The following is a 22,361-nucleotide window of genomic DNA, read 5'->3' on the forward strand; positions in this document are numbered from 1 at the left end:
GCGGCCATGATGCGCACGCGGCGTTTGGGGATGCTCCCGCGGTCGCTGTCTCTTTGTGGCTCCCCTCTCGAGGCGGCCCGGAAGCCATTGTGTGGTCGGTAAGCCGGATAAAGGCACCGGTGTTGGGGAATTAGCGGTGGATGTAAGCCCTTGTAATGTGATGCACCTGACACAAAGTCAGTTCAACCGTAATTTGTCAGGCCTGACCGTGACGCCGGATGTTGCCGGCGACAACAAAACAACTAAAGCAGAATTAAAAAGGAAGGTTTGATTTGATGCTTTTCCCCGGCCGCCCTCAACCCACTCCCTTGCCTGTATTAGTGGAGATGTGAAGGCAATTTGTGAGAGGTAAAAAGGAAAATGCTGTCACTCACCAGCCTTCGACTGTCCCTCCGTGACCTCCATGTCGTTCTCTGCCGGAGAGAGAGAGCGAGCGAGAGAGAGAGAGAGAGAGAGAGAGACGTCAACCTGTGTGATTTTTCATTATCTCATAACATGGCCAACAACCAGCTCTTGTGTCTATATTTGACTCTAGTCAGATTCACACGTCGCCTTTGCTCAAAGACAGAAGGTTTCAACAGTCCCACAGCCAACCTGCTGTTAAAATAAACCATCAGTCAGCACTTTAGTTCCTTCATATTCAGACTGCGGGCCTGCAAACGAAACCCGGGAATGAGAACAGTGTACTGGCGTGTACTGAATGTATAGAGGGCGAGAGACGTGGGGGTCTCTCCACTCTGGAGCTCACCATGGGGGGTTAGGGAGAAGCGTCTGTTACATACAATACATATCAAACAACTCTGCATGTACAGCGCGGTTCCACCTGTTCTGTGTGTGTGTTTGTAGGTACCTGTGTGTGTGTAGGTAGATCTGTGTGTATGTGTGTGCGTGCGTGTGCGTGTAGGTGTCTTTGTGTGTGTGGGTATCTGTGTGTGTGTGTGTGTGTGTGTGTGTGTGTGTGTGTTTGTGGGAGTGTAGGTACCTGTGTGTGTGTAGGTACCTGTGTGTGTGTGTAGGTGTGTTTGTGGGTATCTGTGTGTGTGTGTGTGTTTGTGTGAGTGTAGGTGTGTTTGTGTGTGTGTAGGTGTGTTTGTGTAGGTACCTGTGTGTATGTGTGTGTTGGTGTGTCTGTGTGCGCACATTATGTTCGTGGGGGGGCTTACATGTAAAAAAAAAAAAACCTTTGAAATGCATGCCACGCTCCCTGGCGCACGAGCGTGTGTGTGTGTGTGTGTGTGTGTGTGTGTGTGTGTGTACGTGCACACGCTATACACACGTAGACACGTGGCCGGGGGGGAGCAGCAGGGAACTGCGGCGAAACTTTGACGAAAGGCTGCTGTCATGGGTTGTGGTGTAACCATCAGCGCTTGCCTCTGTGGTGCGAGGGACCCGGGCTCAAGTCTCCATTGTCCCGCACTGAAGGAAAGCGTGCGGCGCATTAATCTAATGCAGCGCACGCCGGGACACAAAGGAAGGGCCAATGATGCATCGTAAACCCCGTTGGGAACGGCGCGGCGGGGGGAAGCGCAGCCGATCGGCTGCCGGCGCAGAGGTTAATATCGGTGTGATGCTGTGATATATAGGGGTCGCCAGATCTGATCGTCGCCAGACACGGGGAGACGGACAGGATCGTGTCGGGGGGGGGGGGGGGGGGGGGGGCGGTCGAGCACACGAAGCACACGCCCTATGGTTAAGAAACGTTAGCTGGCCACCGTTGTGTCACTCTTCTGGGTTACACCGGCACCTAAAAGTACACAGCGGGTGACTGCGGTTGAGCTCTGAGAACAAAGCTGGCCTGTGCTGCCGGCTCAAACTAGAGCCGACAGCCGACAAACTGGCACTATTAGGAATAGTCCAGCGATTAAAGATGCAACCCAGTACACGCTGTGCTTTGAAAAGGGCAGGCGGAGATACTGTAATGTCAGAGGTCCGACCCCTTCCCTGTGTGTTGTTCTTAACCTTCTTTCTGGACTACGTTGATCAAAGCTGGCCTCGTATTGTGGGCTCCGACCAAGACAGTGGAGTGCCTTCCCAGACGGAACAGAGATGTTTCGAAACAACTTTGACCTTTCCATAGTCGCTCTGTATGACAGTCGTGAGCCGCGGAGGCAAAGTGTCATGGAAGCATGTGGGGGGTGGGGGGGGAGATCTTTCTCTCTTTAATCTCTCTCTCTCTGTCTCTCTCTCTCTATAAGCAGTATATTTATGTCCAAATGCTTCAGAATCACACAAGTACATATCATCTGATGAGAGGACGTTCATCTTCAGCTCCAATGTTCTCCTCTTTATTGAGAACAGAGCTAACTTAAACCCAGGTTCAGTCCTCCTCTAACTGTCTTCAGTGCTACAGTGTTTCAGTTGCTATTTTGTATTGATCTATTCCCTGAGATGACTTGCGCTGCCAAATTGAGCACAAATTGATATCATTGGCGTAGCGCGAGTGTGGAATGGACAATCATAGCAGTCATGTGGTGATAAGAGGTGGCCCTTTCAGCACGAGAATACACACATGTGTTTATAGAGAAAACAAATCAAAGTTCAGATGCAAATGGATAATGGATAATGGATAAACGTTCACCCACGAGTCCTAGTGAAGGCATCTGCGAATTACAGTTTCTAAATATTTGCACTTCTTAAGGAAGGAAGTGCCATTTCCTTCACAAGGCTCAAACTATTCTCCAGTGATGTAAACAGAATCCAGTCGCCTACAACTAATAAACATGTCTACTCTAAATGATAATCTGGAAACTGCATCGCCGTGGGAGCCAGCTGTTCCTGCACCACAATAGAGGGAGATCTTTGAGTAAAAAAACACTAAGGTTCACATGAGCAACTGTGATGCTTTTATATTTACGTCTACCACTTCTTCTTCCAGTCTCGTGTCTCCAGTCTCAGCCTTTCAAGGCCGAACCGAAGCTCATTCTGGCTGCTCCGTAATATGTTGTGTTGCAGTCTGGTGCACAACAGCCAGCATCTGTCCTCAAATTACCAAACAGATAAGAGGGTGGTCTAGCTGCAAGGAAAAACAACATTATCCTTTTTTTTTCTCCGTCTCTTTAAGGGACACATAATGTGCTGCTTTTATCACAAACAGTACGGGGTTGTTCTGTCTGCGTTGCATGCATTGTGGAGGTGAGTCACATAAGTGGCCCCTATAATTAAATGTGTGGAAAAGTGAGTGAAACAGTGGAGGGAGGGAGGGAGGGAGGGAGGGAGGGAGAAAAAACGAAAAAGAAACGAGAGAAAACCCTTTCGGCTGCAGCCAATCTGATGGGTGGTGTTAATATTGTCAGCACTGTGACTGATTGGGGAAAAAAGAGCGAGTCTGCTCAGTCTGTGGGCAGCCACCCAGATCATATTAGCAGAGGAGTGTACCGAGAATCAATTTCCAACATGCTTCTGCTCTCCACCACCACAGCTGGCCCCCTGCTCGAGCGCCGCAGAGAGTAATACCCGGCCCGTGCCCAGGCACGCCCGCCGTCAATCATGCGTCTCCGACCCAATCTGAATGGCCTAATAGGATAGCATGTCACATGCGGAATCAAACCCGCGGGGTCACCGTGTTCCAATCAGGCTAATTGTTTAACTAATTGCATCCGCAGTTGAAAATGTTGACAATGTATTTATTTATATCCAGTATATACTGTACATATATAAAAAATATATAAATATATATATATATATATATATGTATATATATACACATATATATACACATATAAATACCTATAAATGTATATATATTTATATATATATATATATGTTTGCGTATATCATGCGACTCCGTAGACATTTGACAGCGTTCATTGGACCAGTTGGGTTCGGTTAGGAAGGGTTACATTGTGTTTCTGTTTCAGACTGTCGTCTACTCTCACTGCCATCCAGTGTTTTTCTTTTGGGTGCTGCATAACTGTCGCTGTTCTCAATAACTCTGGCAATGTCGCCTCGTTCTCTGAGCACTTTAAAAGGAAAAGCGATAGCATCTAACAGTAATGAATGCTAATAAAGCTGTTTGCTAACAGCTTTATAAAGCTGTTTGCTTTATCAACTATTAAACTATTAAAGTAAATCCACTCTCAACTATCCCAAAAACTCACCATTTTTGGGAATACATAAGGAAAAGTAATAGTCCCTGGTCTATGGGCTACGTTTGATGTGCAATTAGTCACTTTTGTTGAAAACGCAAAAGTGTGTAGGAAGTTGCAAAGCAGGAAGTTGAAATAAAAAATATGTGGATGAATATAAAGTTTCCGTTGCAATCTTCCTTGAATGGATTCACGTTTATGATTATTTCAAAGCAACCGCTGTTCATATTGAAATGTGCATCAATTATCTGCAGTCACATTAGTTATAACATTAACATCTCGTCATCTCAGCCACTCATTGCTGCTCCATGTTTGAATCCCACTCCCCCACATAGTGCATGGTGGGTCCTGAATGAGGCTAGTTGTTCCTCTGCCTCAGTAGTGCCAGCAGTGCTGAGATCCATCCCCAGCCAACCGAAACCCTGATTAAGGATTAGCCGGTAAAAGTAAATGGGTGGAATAATTGGATAGTCTTGGCCTCCATTACTGACAATCTTTGGGGCGAAACATTACTAGAGAACCAAATCTACGTTCCTGTCACAGTCAGAATGGCATTGTGGAATGGTAGGAAAGTGGTCAAAATAAATAAAAGAGCGAGCACCACAGCATGTAGACTTCAGACATGTGTGTACCAGGGCTTCCGCTTATCCATAGCATTGTGGGCACTCATACCGTCCCCACAAGGTACCCTTTTTAACCAACTTACTTCCAAAGCCGAACCGTCCATAGTGTGGGAAACAGACGTCCTCCAGTAATAAGCCGTTACCAGGGATCAAAACCAATACAGCTCTCGCACGTTTTGCCCCCGACCAAATAACGACAAAAGACAGCCCGACCTCGGGGGTGAAGTCCCTCCTCATAGTCCCTCCTCATTGATGAGGACGGACACCAGACCCTCCTGGCACTGCTGGTCAGCGGCCGCCTCATGAAAAGGTTTCCCACTTCATCACACCTAAGACTGCTGACCTCCGCAGGCCTCATTAGCAACTCCTTGCCGGTTGGTAAACAATAGTTCCTCGCACAAGTTCCCCCCCCCCCCCCCCCCTTGTCTGATTCCCTACACGCAGCTCTTGTGGAGCCGTTCTGTTCTGTTCTCCTCTGCCCCCCCCCCCCCCCCAGCCGCCCCACCCGTTCACACTGTGGGGTTATTCTGTGATTGCACTTGTTACTGGTCGCGGTGCGATAACAAGAGAAACAGTGGTTCCGGCGTCTCGTCCCCGAGCGCTAATGTGATGAGATGGGTGCTGGTGGGCGCAGGGGGGGGGGGGCCGCCAATATAATTAGGTGTTGCCGTCCCCCACCACCACCCACCCATCCCGGGAACATAATCTTTTAGGGTAGAGTCTGGGCACGGGGGGTGGTGGTGGTGGCGGTGGCGGTGAGGGTGGAGGAGTGGTGGGCAAAACAAAACATTCTTTATGTTTAGAAGCAGAAGGGGATGGAGGCCTGAGAGAGAGAGAGAGAGAGAGAGAGAGAGAGAGAGAGAGAGAGGCGGGGGCGATAGGAGGCTATACACAAACAGGAGGTCAATTGAAGATAATTCCAGTCTGGAAATGGGTAGCCTACCCCTGTCCCCCGTCCCCCCCGTCCCCCCGTCCCCCCGTCCCCCTTAGCTGCATGGATCTCTGCTCTTGATCCGAGTGCTCCCCCGGTGGCTGAGAACGGAAATGAGGGTGGGACGTTGGGACAGTGTGTGTAGAGAGATAGAGCTGAGAGTGGAAAATAATGGTGGGTTTTTTTTCAATGCCCGGCAGGGGAGTACGGCTTCAGCATGCTCCATGATTACTGAGATTGCAGGGGTCCTTTTTCTTTGGACCAGGATCGTAATTGAGGTCGGTCACATAAAAAGGGGGGGTCGATGGAGCCAAGCAGATACAATGTTAAAATAACCAAATCATATAAATTCTGAGGAGCGACTTGTTATTGAAGACGGAGTGGTCGTTTTTTGCTCCTCTATCTTTTTAGAGCTTTCACATCTTGGGACTTGGGTAGGCCACACTGGTACGCCTGGAATTTGCTGGACTGGCCTTCAATAAAAGGTTTGGAATGATATCATTTAACTGGGCAAGCTGGGACCCAGTCGAGGTGAAACATCTGAAATTCCTATTCTGTGCAACTTGTATGAGCATATTAACTGAAGGTAAATAAAAAGATGAGAACCAATAATCTCCCACCGGGGATCGCAGTGATGAAAGAACAACATCAAAAAGCAATACACACTAATTTCCTTGGGAATGCTTTGCCCAGACAACTCACTCAGAGCCACAGACCCCAACAAGGTCAGGAGCATGAGTCTGTCAAATAAAATAATAGAAAGTAACGAATAATGCAAATGTATGCTCAAAAACCATGGGGTAATTATGCAAAAATACAGACATTGAATATAAAACCCATATCCTTACCACGGGGGTAATCAAAGTTACTAGAGCAACACAAACACTGAACCACTGAAACACTGGGAGTTGTACGTCAGCCAGCGCTGTCTCCCTCAGCCCACCTGTTCCTCGGGGTAGCTCTCACACTCATTGGACTCGCCAGGAGTCCCGTCGCTCCCAGTGGGACGCTTAAGATAAATGTTGAACACCTTATAAAGAACACAGACATGGGCCTCGAGGAGCACAACAGAGAGGGATCATATCGGCCACTAAATTACCCCGAACAAGGTTACATTTGATTAGATTAGGTCAAATTCTATTACATTCAGAAAACTATTGGACAGAACTTTATTAACACCGGAAGGGGATAATATGTTCTCCTCGAGCATTGATCATAGGACTGCACGCTTTAGCTGTATCCCTTCACTGTGGAATCTCTCTGTTGTGTTTCAAAGACGTGGTCCCAGCGGAGCCAGGCCCGAGTAGAAGACACTCACCTTGGAAGAGCTCGGCCATTTTCTCCTTGTAGATATCATAGTCGGTATCCAGGAAGACGCAGAATATAACTCTTGTTATCTGCACAGGGGAGACAAAAGAAGCAGAGGATATGGGTCATTAAACTGGAAGGAATCACACCTTACACATGGGAAATTACCCCTGACAAACAAACTAAATGTAGGGCGGCCATAGTGGCAGATCTGATTATTGCCAATTTACTATTCAGAAATCCAATTAGTTACCTTCCTGCCTAAGACCACTCAGACATGGGGTCTTGGTGGATATTAGAAGGCATTACAATAGTAACAACAACAACAACAACAAAGAGAGAGAGAGAAAGTGACTCCCTTAAGTTTCTATTCTCTATTGAGACACAGTTCAAGGTTTTGCTTCGGCCAGAATATCGGCACAATGCCAATACGAAAGAACAACTGGATGGCTGGTGTGATTTTTGTGTGTATAGGTACACTTTTTGTCTTTCATTCACTCTTTTCTTCATTTGGTTTAAGCAACAGTCTTCATTGCAGAAGGCATGAGGCAGTCATCTGGTGGCATTTTAAATATTTGTAAACCTAACATGGAATATTTCTTGGCAATGAAGGATAGTATGCACCACCAACTGTGTACCGTTTTTAAAAGCCCACAATCATAACACTAAAGAACACAAAGCTCCCCTCCATTTCTGTTATTTTCAAAGATTTGCAATTGGTACCCATCTCCGAACCTTTGAAAACAAAATATATGTTAACTTTTTGAATTGCAATGAATTATGCTAAACAGTAACTAGTGTAGTGGAGTAAGTAGTGGAGTTTATTCTCTCAAGGCCTCAACCATCAAATCGGATTAAGGTTCTGTTCTCACTGGAAATGGACAGTTAAAGGATTCGCCCAACATCGATTTGGAAAAAAGTACATTTTGTCAAGTCTTTTGGATTTTGTTGTAGACACCTCTGATCTTTTCAGGAGAACTCTATACAATATGTATCATAATCAGAGAGAAACAGCAGCATCTACTGCAGTATTCCAATAAATAATTGCCTTCTCTTAAAGGCATCATTGTTTCAGCTCACTGACCCTGCCAGTAGCAAAAACATCTTACCAGACTAACAAAAGTATAGCCTTGGTAAGCCTTGCTTTCCGTCTATTACCCTAGTAGCGGTAGGTAAATTATCAAATGGTTGGCTATGGGACTGGCGAGGTCAATGGCCTAATTCTATACGCCTTCTTTCTCGGTTCAGTGCTGTTCAGGGTAGATATATTGTATCATAAAAACGGCAGCTTACCACCTATTAAACCATGGCCGTAATCAACATTTGATGACCGGCTTAGAAATAAAACGATGGAAAAATGCAATATTTAAATTCCGAGTAATAATTTTAAAGGATTTGAGCAAACGTCCCCTTACTAACAAATATAGGAAGAAAATAAATCTGCATATTTTTTGCCTCTTTTCTTATAAATATAGCTCAGCAAATATCCAATAACGGTTCTCTCTGCTTCTCGGTGGATAGATTGAAAAATAAATCCCTTACTTAGTGAACTGAATACTTGAATGATTTCTGCCCTAATGCACAGCCAGTTGATAGAAGCGCATGAACTCCCCCATTCCAGGGTTCATGCAATGCTGCACCTATCAGTCTTACACGCCGGCATAAATAATGCAGAAAGGTCCCATGTATTCAATAGCAAACCCTATTCTCCGCACACACATCATAACGATACAGTCTGCACTGTGCCGTCAGTAAGTAAACAGAACCACACACCTTTGATCCTGCCTGGTTTTATTTTGAAATATGAGAGAGTAAATTTGGTCGATTGCTGTGGTAGCATGACTATTCTCAGCCACAAAATTTTGCAAATAGTTTAACTGGTTTTGAGAAAGGAACCACAGGTTTGAAGACAAAAACAACAAAAAAGGAGGTCATCCACCCCTTTTTCCACTGTCTTTTCACACCACTCTCCCTTCCCCTCCCACCACCACCACTTCTCCCTTGTTCCAGTGCGGAACCAGAGTGCCCAGTAATGGAGGGATTTAGCCAGAGTGGAGGGGAAGAGAGAGTGAGGGGACGCATTGCACAGCATCACTGCAAATATTTGCTTACTTGGCTGTATAATGTTTTACACCAAAGACTTAACGGTGGCTATAACTGCTACCCAGATGCTTCAACATTTTTGTGTGTTTAGTGGAGATTATAGGATCTTACTCCCCCTCTCTCACAAGACAAAGATCTGATCCTATAGACACATCCCCATTAATAGTTAATGATCTGTGCTTTGGAGTACAGTTAAAAGCTGTATTCCGGCGAGTAGCCCTTTTATTTCTGAAAATGTCTTGAAAGTGTTCATAAAACGCATTAAAGACTTGACCCCCTCGCCATAAAATAAAGAAAAGGCTCACTCACAACAGCTAACAACAACAGATTGCTCAGTGATCATATCTAGATGCTAGAAGGGGGTGCGGTGAAAAGCAACTCTCCAGAAAATTCCATTACACTTTTATAGAGCCGCGCTTGACAACTCTCTCCACGCTGTGAAACAATATTCTGACTCGAGTCCAGGCCACAAAGAAAGCACACGAGCCCCGACCCAGCGATACCACAATAAAGTTGACTATTTAATATTTCCATTCCTTTGCTGTTGTTTTTGATAGCAATAAAGGGAAAACATTTCGACCACAATTCACCGCAGCTCGTTTGAAGCTGTGAGGGTCCACTACGATGTCAGCATGGGTTTCATACTCTGGGCACGAATACCCTTGGAATATATGCCGCCCATCGACTATTCTCCCCGACGCACCATTTGTAGAAATCGCATTTCCTCTGAATGCCCAGTATTTGTGAGTATGCCGAAAAAGGCTGTGAAAAAGGCTTTATTCAATAATATGCAGTTTAATATCAGTATTCAGTAGGCTGATCCTCCAGAGCATGTTGTCAGTGATGGGGGACGTGTGATGTTTACTGGAGTGTTTGGTTCAAATAGATGCTTGCCTAGCAACAAGAATCCGCCATGCTGTTACTTAGGAGTTAGTCTCACCAATCATGCTTTAGATTAATATCTTGAGTATGACCCCAGACGGGTTTAAATCTGGGTGAACGGGGCGTTTCACTCTCTTTCGCTTCATATTTGTTTTCGACTAATCATGATGCTGGAGATGGGATCTATAAGCCTGTAATTGGCAAACACAAACTCTGCCAGCAGCGGTAAACTATAAAATGGTGTCTGTAAAGGTTTTCAAATCAACGCTGTGCAGACTAGCTGCTGTAGAAATACCCTTTTTAAATTCCTTTTGTGAAAGCCACTTCATCCACTGTACGACAGGTTTTCCCTGGTAACTGGTCAAGGATCAGTGCCCTGTCCCCCTAAAAGTTCTGCTATAAACTAGTAGTACTGTTTTTAGTCTGGTTACTGGCCCAGGATCAGTGCCCTTACCCCTTAAAAGTTCTGCTATAAACTAGTAGCCCTTTTTTTTAGCTGGTTACTGGCCCAGAATCAGTGCCCCAACCCCCCTAAAGTTCTGCTATAAACTAGTAGGACTATAGATATAACACAAAATTCTTAAATACAGAAAGAGTTGTTTTGTCACCTTTACCGTGTTTGGAGATCCAAGAACATAAAACAAGGTGAACCTCTTAGGGGTGTGAGAGAACAGAGTGTGCGCTCTATGGAATGTTGGGAAAGTTAATGGAAGATTAATTAGAACACTGGGATCACTGCATGCATGCCAGCATGGTCATTACTCATTGCTGATTGGATGGCGGTTGCCAAAGGGGGGTTTGATTGGCTCTCCTGGTATCAAACAATGAGGAAGGTATGACAGTGAGACTGGGCCGGGCAATGTACACCGTCATGCTGTTTATTTCCCCAACCGTGATGTACTGTTGTTATATTATGTATTAAGTCCAATGCCTTTATGAATTTTCTTTCTGATTGTTTTGGTTGTTAAACGTATCCTACATTGAATGCTACAACGTCGGGACTAGCAAAATGGGCTACACCACGCTGAAATATTACATACAAAACTCTGTTTTAATACCGAGAACATAATGGGAGAAGATAATGTCATTAACCCGCTAACTGATTTCGCGAGGCAAGGAACCGTAGCTTTGAACCCAATCACAGCCAGCGGGTAATTGTTTTTACTCTCTGATTGCTTTTTATCTGATGTATTACTTATATAGAAAGATAATCTCGCTCCGGAGGCATGTGTACGGCATGTCAATTCGTAGATATACATACATGCATACACACAATGACAGAGGAATATATTCAGGTAAACTGTACAATGGATGGCGATGCGGCTACACGGTAGAGAATCCTCCACATCCACTTGATTCATCAAGCCTCATCAATTCAGGGCCAATGCCTGTTAGTGCTAAATGAGCTCTGAATATATGATAGGACTGAAACTAATCAAAATGATAATGCCAGAGGTTCACCCTGACTACCTACGCCTCTGCATCTCATTTACATGTCACTCGAGATGTGAAGAAACAAGGTTTGAGAGACGCGCGCTCTCACTCTCACTCTCTCACTCTCTCTCTCTCGCTCGCTCTCTCTCTGCCTGTCACTTTGTCTTCTTAGCAGGCAGACAGACCCAACGGGTGTCAGACGTTTGTGCTGCATGACGATGAAACAATTGTCATTGTTTCATTCTGGATCCACAGCTCTATTTTTATTTATTATAAAAATATGATTCATCACCTGTGTGTGCATGCGTGCGCACGTGTGGCTCATGAGGCCAGCAACGGACTCACCAGGTGCCTTAGTTTCCCACTGACTGGCTAACAGATGAGCTGTCATAGCTGGCCAACCATGCCCGTAATTACATCGGGGGCCGTGCCAGCCCAATATGATGTGCCTGAGGCCTGGTGTGTGTGGGGGTGTGGGTGTGTGTAGGTGTGTGTGGGTGTGTGTGGGTGGGGTGGGCAGACATACTACGCTACTCGCATTTCCTCCTTGATTCTGTCACAAACAATAATAGACACAGGGTGGCCCTTGCTTGTTTGTACCAGCTGGAGGGTTGACCCATGAGGGCGCGAGAGAGAGAGAGAGAGAGAGAGAGAGAGAGAGAGAGAGAGAGAGAGAGAGAGAGAGAGATTTGGGGCATCTCTGAGCGTGCGTGAAGTGGTTCCTAGTTATGGTGTTGGGGGGGTAAATGGATGGATGCATGAGGCTTACTGGTCATTTACTGGGAAACAGCCATCGCTGGTAGACGCTGTGGACATGATTGGTGGAGATGATCGATTTTTCCCGTGTGGACATGGAGACAAACACACACACACACACACACACACACACACACACACACACACACACACACACACACACACACACACACACACCTGTGGTGTCCATGTGCACAAACACCCGGCTCCTCAATCACTCGGCTCGTCGCACACAAATATAAACACGAGGCGGGTGCAGAGAACACAACATTATATTGTATACATAAATCACACAAAACAATGTTACAGCTTGTCAATTCCTTCTGACGGATGGAATAATTCCCGCGAGACGGGAGAATATATGGAAGCATAAAGGAGAGGGCGCCGCGGGCCGCGTCAAACACATCATCAGCCGGGAACCGCCCGTCTCCAATCCGGCCGCGCCGGGTCACCGGGAGGCAGGGGGCTCATAGCCAGGCCTTATTACCGATATAATTACACACACATGTGGCCTCTCCGCCACCAGGAGGACGCCACGCGCCGCAATGGGGGGGGGGGGGGGGGGGGGGGGGAACAAGAATCACAGCCCTGAGCCCGTGAGTGTGACAGGCAGCCGACCGAGTGAACCACGGACGGTCAGACAACAAAATGGATGCACCCCACGCCTCCCCCCTAATCAATTACCGCAGACTCTCCTGACTGCGTGGGACAGCTCTGCAATCTGGCATCCCGGGAGGGGACGGCGCGGGGGAAACAGGGGCCTGTTTGACGACACCCCCCACCCAAAAGTGACGGAGGGAGGGGCAGGGTGACGGGGCGGGGGCTGGGAGGGGTATGTCTCTGCACTGACAGCAGTTAGGGGCTGGACTGGTACCGGTCATGGATGGAGGGGTAAGGGGGGGGGGGGGGGGGCGGGGAGGGTTGGCAAAGCACCCGCCCACCCCCGCCCCGAGGGCCTATCCAGTTTGACTTTGACTGACCCACACACACACACACACACACACACACACACACACACACACACACACACACACACACACACACACACACACACACACACACACACACACACACACACAGCCGCAGCTCCGCCCCGCAGTGAGGGTCTGAATTATCATTTCAAAGGCAGGCCCAGTAAAGGTTAGCCCTTTGAACAAAACGCCCAAGCCTGGGCGCCATCAAAGGAGAACCCTGACATTGGGCTTTTGGAAGGCATGGGCGCCGCCACCCACGCTTTTGGGAGAGGCAGAAAGTGCTGAACGCCCTGATTCTTTTATTTATTTATTTGCCAAAGCTGCCCCACATTGGATGCTTCGCTCCATCGCGATTAAGGAAAAAAGGAATATTCAATGGGGTTGGCTTAATATGGTAATGAGGAGCCGGGCGCTTGATAAATGCTTATGTACACATGTCAAGTGTGCGAGCTGAGCTGATGCCATTCTGTGGCGTATATTGACTGTGCTGGCGCACTAAATAATTAATGGTGAAAATGTTGAATATTTACAATAATGCCACTCGGCTGTAAAAAACAAAAAAAGGGACTAAAGAAACACTGGGGCGGTGAAAGTAATTCATCAGCAGTCTGTCTCGCAGCCTCTGTGTGTTTGCACATTACAGCCGAACAACTTGTTCTCATTGTTGTGGTTAAGGCTTTATTGATGCACGGCGCGCTACAAACAAAACAGTATGTCAGGCGTGAGGAGTTTTGCATTTTAACACTCAATTTAAAGAGAGAAAATGCTGCCCCCTTAAAGGGAAGCCGATGCAGTCTGAGTCTACCGCACATCGAGTTACCTCACCTGCTTCCAGCGCTAACCTCTGGAAAACAGCAAAACCCCAACCCGATTCTGTGATGCTAATCCCATCCGAGACACGGTATTTCATTAGGTTCATTAGGAGACGTAAATGGTGCGGATTTAAAGCACATTTAAAGCACACAAATACGTTTTTTATACAATTAATTTTCCTCTTTCTTCCGATCAAATATAAACAGGGAAAACAGGAAACCCTTCGAGGAAGTCTGACATGCCGGTTATTGCACGTTTTCCTTGAGCGCAGCGGTTTCCTGCTGCACCGTACTCCATACCCCGACACAGGAGCTCCAACGGCTGGCCCTGGCCCCCGACTGACGGCCCCTAAACGGTTAACGACCACTCTCTCACTAATGAAAGTGTCTCTGCGACGCTACGGAAGCCTGCAAAGTGTCTCGGGGAGTAGCCTAAGGAATCCTCGCGGGGGACATAGGGACGAAATCCACCGGCGTTTGCGGGCCCCGTGCGCCCGAACGGGGACCGGTAGTCAGCGCGTGACCGATAGCACAATAATCTCTGGGTGACAAATGAGCCAATTTATATTGATAGTGAAATAATTAAAGTGGCGGGAAAGAGCCCAGTTTGTCACCACTGGGAATAGGGCGAATGTGGAATGGGCGAGTGGATATAGCCTAGATGGACTAAAGGCTGGCGTTACAGTGAATGGTACTGACGGGAGGAAGTTCAGCAGGGGTAGAGGTCAGGGGTCAATGATGAAGAGTGGAGGGGGGGGGGGGTCGGTGATCCATCCTCGCCGCCCTGTGGGTCGTGCACCTTAAGGAGTATGCTGGTGGGGTGCTAATGATGCTGAATATTATGTGTGTGAGTGTGTGTGTGTGTGTGTGTGCGTGCGTGCGTGCATAGTGTTATCTAAATTTGACATACTTGACATATATGAGAGGAGCTCTCTTGGCGGCTAGTCTTATTAACGTCTATAATAATTTAGTCACACATACATGCTGATTGCGTGCGTGTGTGTGTGTGTGTGTGTGTGTGCGTGTGTGTGACATGCGTGTTTGCACAGTGTCATCTAAACACACGACATACATCAGATGAGCACTCTTGGCGGCGAGTCTCACTCATATCCTCATTCAATCGTCCTCACAACCAGCTCCACTCTGAGCAGACCCTGTGCTCGTGTGGCTCGTGCATCTCTTTGTTTTAACGAGACGGCATTTGATGATGATTCAAACGACGCTTTAATCAGTCCCCGTGTTTCGCGTTCATCTTTCCCCTGTTGTGCTTTTAATCATTCGCCGTTGCGCGGCTGCGTCTTTACCCGTAGCGCTCCCGGAGACGCCAGAGGGGCCGTTCTTCCAGGGTTGCCGTCTTTTTAGGGGGCCTACAGACCCTCATCCGGCCACGCGCTACGGCGGCTCGCTCCGGTTAAACCTCCGGCAGAGGGGGACGGATGGGTGCCATGTAGAAACGAGTCGGCCATTGTGTCCACCCGGCCTCCCTCTCTCCCTCACGGCTTGTCACATCCACTAAGCTTTCATTTCTCTCCCCCCCCTCCCCCGTCCTTCTCTTCTGTTGAGTCAATACCTGCCCAGTGGCCGGGAACAGGCCCGCGGTGCCGGCTCCCTGATAGAGAGAGGGAGGGAGGGGGAGGTTAGTGTGTGAGTGGCCAGGTAAGGACTCACTCAGAGCTAAACCTGTTATGTGCCCTTTCGGTTGATGAAGCCATTACACACCCCGTATTCGCTGTCAGGGTGAAACACAATTTCACTCCGGCACAGGGAAAATTCTTCTGGGTGGAGAAACTGTGCAGAGAAAAAAAACCCAAAATAAACAAGAACGTTAGGACAAAGTCTAAACCCGCCGACGAAAGAAGAAGAATCGAAGGGAAGAAAGCTAAAGTCAGAGAAAAAAAATGCGCAACTATCCGTCCTCCTTTTAATTGTTCAATAAATCATACTTGATGCCTCGCTCCACAATATATGGGATTTGTAGTGGTCACTGATAGTGTCAGCGTCCGCACACGTGTGTGTGTGTGTGTGTGTGTGTGCGCGCGCGTGCGTTTGCGGACACTTGGCACAAACATCCACTCTATTCAAATGTGTGTTTGCCCCCCTGACAGCTGGGCCTGGGACGGTTTCCTGGGAAGAAATATGTCATCCATCCAGTGACTCCCCCTGGCCTGCAGTATCATTGTGTAACAGCGCCAGATGAGAGGGAATCCAATCAAGGTGTCCCAATGGTAATATTGCCCGGGCTGCATTCAAGCCCTGCCTGTCCTGGACGGTGGGAAAGAATCACAGCAGCAGAATGACTCTGGCAGGCCAGGAAACGCAGCACAAAGACCTAGACAGTCTCTTACACACACACACACACACACACACACACATACACACACACGTTCACATACACACACACACACACACATACACACACGTTCACATACTGTACATGCACACACACGTGCACACACACGCGCACACACACACACACACACACACACACACAAGCGCACACGCACACCCATGTTCACATACATGCACACACATGTGCATGCCCACACACGCGCACGTGCACACATACATGCACACACACGTTCACATTCATGCAGCCACACGTTCATGCCCACACATAAACGCACGCACAATCCCACACACAAGACTGAGCTGGTAACACACACGCAAACACACACAGACACACACACAAAGACAAAATCGCTCTGTAACAATGTAGATCGGAACAAATGTGTTCTCAAAATACGCATCGGAATGCCTTTGCTCTCCACACTGTGTCTTCCCCCGTCTCTGGTTCCCTCCCTGGGCTGTGCCTGAAGGGCCGCACTGAGCACAGGGTTCACATAGGCTACAACCCCTTTGCTACCTAAGGGTGGTTTCTAAAAAGTGCCGACAAAGGCTGGCTTACGAGGCGTTTGAGGCAGAATCATACATTTGTTTCCTGCTCTCCTCTCGTCTCCCAGTCTGTGTGATACTTGGCAATGAGCCCTTGATGAAAGGCTCCATTAAAGCCCTCTTTGCTTTCAAATCCCAACAGAAAGGCAATCAATTGAGTAGTGTCTTGAGTTTGTGTCTCGTCTCCATTTTTTCAGAGATGGATTATTTTTACTTCTCACACCCACGTGCTGGAACACACTGGATGTCAGATGTGCCTCTGAACAGCCGTAAAGAGAGACAACCTCATAATCACCCCCGCCAGATAGGTTTCCGTTTCCATTTCAGACGTCTAAGGTCGGTATTATGAGTACAGAAAGGGGAAAGATGGTTTGAATAAAATGGAGTTAAAACAGCGATGACAGAACCACCCAATAGCAGTTCTCTTTAGCACCATTTTAACAAAACAAGCGTGTTCTTGTTAAATTTGAAGAGCGATGCTTCAAACCGCAGGATTCTGTATTGTGTGTGGAATAAAGGAAGTATACAACCAGAGGCACTAGGAGAAGTACCAGGTGTTTGGAGTCGACATCAAAACTGTCGCGCTAACTTGCTATGAGATCTTAACCTTCTGAGAGTTTGGGAAAAGTCTCTGATTTATGGGTTTCTATTCTGTGCAATTTTAAGATAATTTAGGATTTTTTTCTTTTTTATTTCTGACGGGTTATGTTTAAGCAAAAATAACAGGTGTAAAAAGGCAAGGAATTAAATAGGAGGAATTAACACAGCATCTGTGCTCATAGCAGTCCATAAAGTACATTAAATACATACATACATACATACATTAAATCAAATACACCCACATACACACACAAACTCAAACTGTTTCTCAAAGACACACAAAATCAATAGGGTACTTTTCAAGTATCCATATTAAGGATACTAAGGAACTAAGGAAGGTATGGAATAAAGAGATGGGTGAGCAGGTATTTACATTACAAAACAGATTGCAAGGCTGATTTGATTTTAATTTTAAAATCATGTTGCTAACTTATAAATTCCTACATGGTTTAGGGCCAAAATATTTAACTGATATGCTTCCACTACATAAGTCTTCTAGGCCACTAAGATCCTCTGAGACCAATCTGTTAATTATCCCCAGAGTCAACACGAAACATGGGGAAGCAGGATTTAGTTACTATGCAACAAATAGCTGGAATAAACTCCCTGAGGATTTAAGACTTGCCCCAACTCTGACAGCTTTTAAAACAAGATTGAAGACGTTTATGTTTGCTTTAGCTTTCTGCTAAATCTTAAATCTACAATGCTTCTATCTATTTCTTATTTTATTACTAACTTTGCCTTTATTTTCTCACTTTCTAAAATACATTTTCTTTTACTTTGCCTTTCTAAAATGTATTTTTTTTTAACTTTGCCTTTATTTTCTATCTATTTTACTAATTACTTATCTATTATTTTCTTTTATTGTATGGCAATGTTTATATGTGAAGCACTTTGAGTCTGCCTTGTGTATGAAAAGTGCTATATAAATAAAGTCGCCTTGCCTTGCCTTAATAATATAGTCTGTAATATAGTGGCACGAATGTGTTTCGTAAAGCAACATGTCCCAGTATCCAAACAAATCAGCAGGTTTTGCAACCGCTCATCTAAATAACAAACACATAGTATTGACCACAGGCATCTCCTCGTGAGAGGGGTAACCCAGGGTTCAGTAGCAGGTTACCCTCCTTCAGAAGAGCACCCCCCCGACCCTCGGTCCATAAGGCGGCGGAGGAACGTGAAGGAGATGGTATCGCCCTGATATTAATTCAGCCCAGCGAGCGGCACAAGAGATTCACCTTGCTTTGCATGATCCCTCTCAGAGCGAGACGGTAATATATCTATATTAGTGTCAGGGTCCTCCTGCGTATTTGCCTCGCTATGCCCCCAGGGTAAAGGCACACGCCAGCCAGCGCTGGTCTCGGGCCACTTAGAGACGAGCAAGGGAGCCCTGGCAGGGCCGTTTGCACTGGAGAAACAATTTAGTTTAGGCTGATCAGAGCGCTCATGAGGGGTGAGAGGCAGGGAGGGGGGGGGAGGGAGGGGAGCTGGCGGTTTTTGTAATTTGTTGCTTTTTCCAAGAACAATCTGGAACAAAGTGCATTTAATAGATTTCCCCTGGAGCAAAACAATAAATGACTTGCGAAAGTGAATGTAATTGCCGCCATAAATCCAAGGGCGGCACCATGCTTAACATGGAATCAAACTATTCGGTTTGTCGACAGGGATCGAGAGAAAAAAAGAAACACTTGGCATTTTACGTATCATATTGGACGTTGCCTTAGTGACCGTTGTGGCACAGCCATCCAAAGCGCCAAATTTTACCTTGGATACATTGAGAACTGAGTGAGAAAGCGTTGATCTCTTTGCCTGAGCACGTGCACACACACCGCAGGAGCCAGAAATACAACCTGAACGTGGCCCTCTATTCATCATAGCTGGGCCCCAAAACACCACCGCAGCCGATTTGGTTTCCCAGGGTCCTCTGGAACCCAGAAGCAGTCCGCCGACAGTCGTAGCCCATACGTTTTGATTGCTGTGGTGCTAGGAAAGGCGGGCGCCCGCGGGAGCAGGGGGGAGGGCGGGGGGGGGGATACTGTATTTCAATGAGGTAGCGCATTAGGCAAAGGTGCTGAGGTTTCCGTAAGTCGGCCGTGATCGACGGTGGCCCTCTTACACAGCACCACGTTGTCCCGGCCTGCCCGGCTCCCTTTTTATTACCCCTCTCTTCCCAGCGTGGGCCAGGAATCCTCAGAGGAAGCCTGTATTGACCTGCCTGTTGCACCGAGAGAAATCACATGCGGTCCCTTCCCACGATGCAACAGCACCCCCCCCCCCCCGCGCCCGGCGGTGGGTCTGCTCTGCCTGAGTACCGCTGGCTTCCAGAGGGTAGCAGCCGTCACCTTGACTCGTACCTCCTTCCCTTTTCCCTGACAACCGGCTGAACGCCGCGCCGCGTGACAAACTGCCACGGACGTGCGGCGCAATTAATAATGTTTAGAAACTGCTTTACGTACACATTTAGAAACAAAACAAGAAGGGGAAAACACACAAGGAAAAAAAAAAATGACCCTTTTGAAGGGCTTGATGAACGAGGAGGGCCGAGCGGCGTCAAGGGGATAGCAAAGAGACACCCCCCCCCCCGGTGTTAGTACTTTAACAAACAAGGACATGCACTGTGTTTAAGTAATATATGCAGTCTGGCTACTAATTAATGTTCTTGATAAATACACACCGTTATACGTGAGCCGGGGGACTAATTAGACGAGCAGGAAGTGGCGTCCGGCGTGGAGGGACCACTCCGGGGGGACTCCAGAGCACGGAGAGCGCTCACTCCGTCATGCAGCCCCACCAGACCCCCGCCCGTCCCCTGCTCATGGAACCCCACCAGGCCTGACTGCAGGCCCAGGGAGCCATCGCAGAAACAGCTTATTGATGCGTTGGCGGCGATGTAAATAACATAATGGGTGACTTTTTCCCGCAGATGGTAAACGGTCACTTGGAACAGTATCTCGGTGAGAAGAGAGAGAGTGTGTGTGTGTGTGCGTGCTTGGGGATGTAAACTGAGCACTCCCGTAAGCCTATCTCTTCCACACCTCCAACCAGGTCCAGGTAGACACTCTAGCTCTGTCTCTTCACCGCCAAGTCTATCCAAAATAGGTCAGGGGAGAGCGAGAGGGAGATAAAGGGAGAGAACTAGAGAGAGAGTGCGAGCAAGATCAGCGCACGCGAGGGAGAGAGAGTGAGCGAGGGAGAGTGAGTGCGCAAGCAGGCAAGCAAGAGAGGGAGGGGGAGAGAGAGAGAGAGAGAGAGAGAGAGAGAGAGAGAGAGAGAGAGAGAGAGAGAGAGAAAACAAACTAAACCCAGGGTGGTGATAAGAAAGTGGGTGTCACGGCGATAGATCAACGCTTCCAGCCACAGAGAGGTGGCCTGGGTGCAGCCACGTTATGAAACCATCACGCCACGATAAATCCTTCATCTTCAACAGGCCTGAATTCACCACGACGTCCGTAACCGCGACACACCCGGAGCACCTAACGAGGGGGACGCCATGGACGGACGATGAAAGCGTTTGAGGATGAAGAGCGGGGGAAGGAGGGCGAGGAACACAGAAGGAATGAAGCCCCCGTTGACCCCCCGCGACCTCTGGAAGCGCGGCGCTTTATTACCATTCTGCATGCCTCCGCCGTGACCTTTTCAATTCCCTCCTTAAAGGTTGTGTGTTCCCCGTGTCGGCGGGGCTGAGCAGGGGCCCGGGCGGGAGCAGGAGCGGGAGCCTTGGAGACACCCCTCTCGCCCCCTCTCGCTCCGGCACCCCTCCGCTCCCTCCACACACAGTGACCTACAAAGCTATTGTATTAAAAGAACCGCATTTATCACCGCTGGCTGGCTCTCTCCCTGCGCCCCGCTCGCCCGCTCGCCCGCTCACCGCCTGCTCCCGAAACATAACCCTTACTCAAACTCGAGTGCACCTCCACTCAGCACTTTCAAAAGGTTTTAAGGCCCCATTGGTCAGAGGGATCTGTGGGAAACGCAGAGAGAGAGAGAGAGAGCGAGAGAGAGCGAGAGAGCGAGAAAGCGAGGGAGAGAAGAAAGCGAGTCCATATCGTCGGGCTGGTTAACGGGAGGAAAAGCTTTCCAGGATTCACTGAAAGTTTAATCAGTCTGCGATACGCATTTCATATCCGCGGCTGTCTGAAACACAGAGCGCGGCGGCTGAACTCTGAAAAACTGCCGCTGCTCGTCTGGAAATAGGTGAACGCCCGGTGATCGATACAGGTCAATACGAGAAAACATTTAATTTGTGACATTGCGTTGATGATTTTCTTCACCTACAAATGTGCCCCCTGTGCCCCTGCTAGCGCACTGCTACCAGTTAGCCTGTTGCTATCAGATACCATGGTGCTACCAGCTAGCACATTGCTAACGGCCATCTGCTAGCAATGTGCTAGCATGGTGCTACCAGCTCACACAAAGATAGCTGCTATCTGCTAGTGTTAATTTCGTCAGACGAGACAAGACTAAATATGTTCGTCAACAACCTTTTTTTCCATGACTAAGACGAGACGATGACGAGACTGCACCAATGTCCAAAAACGCTGACTAAGACTAAATTAACATGCATTATTGTTGACGAAAAAAGACGATTAAAATGTTTTGCATAAAATAAAAACTAAATAAAATCTCCATTTTCGTCTACAATCGTCTCTGCTTTTTCATCATGAGATTTTTTTCTCACACTAGTAATGTCTCATTTACGTTTGTACCATGAAAGCACGCCTTTATTAAACGTATGCACGGCATTTTGGAATTGTCAACCGATTAGCGCAACAAGTGTGCGTTAACTGCGAGCACAATCATAACTTCATAATACTTCCACACAGTAGACTTTCCTTGATTTTTGATCGTTTTAAACTCTCCCGACGCCAATTTCTTCTTAACGTCCTCGCGTGCTGTGTTTCACGTGTGTGTGACGCGTGTGGAATGTGTGCAATGCATGGCTTGTAGTTCAGAAAGTTGCA

The 22,361-nt window shown here is 47.5% G+C and overlaps 1 protein-coding gene across 1 annotated transcript in view; it reads right to left on the reverse strand.

The window, feature by feature from the left end:
- Positions 1-349: 349 nt before the first annotated feature.
- Positions 350-22,361, reverse strand: part of macrod2 (mono-ADP ribosylhydrolase 2) — a 351,067-nt gene continuing 329,055 nt past the window's right edge. Inside the window, exons 9-10 of the mRNA XM_084470307.1 lie at positions 6,958-7,036; positions 350-413 (exon numbers count right to left, since the gene is read on the reverse strand). Of these exons, the coding sequence (XP_084326433.1) occupies positions 367-413; positions 6,958-7,036 (126 nt within the window). The 3' untranslated portion in view covers positions 350-366. The remainder of the gene's footprint in view (positions 414-6,957; positions 7,037-22,361) is intronic.

This window comes from Micromesistius poutassou, assembly GCF_964030765.1.
Source record: "Micromesistius poutassou genome assembly, chromosome: 7".
NCBI lineage: Eukaryota > Metazoa > Chordata > Actinopteri > Gadiformes > Gadidae > Micromesistius > Micromesistius poutassou.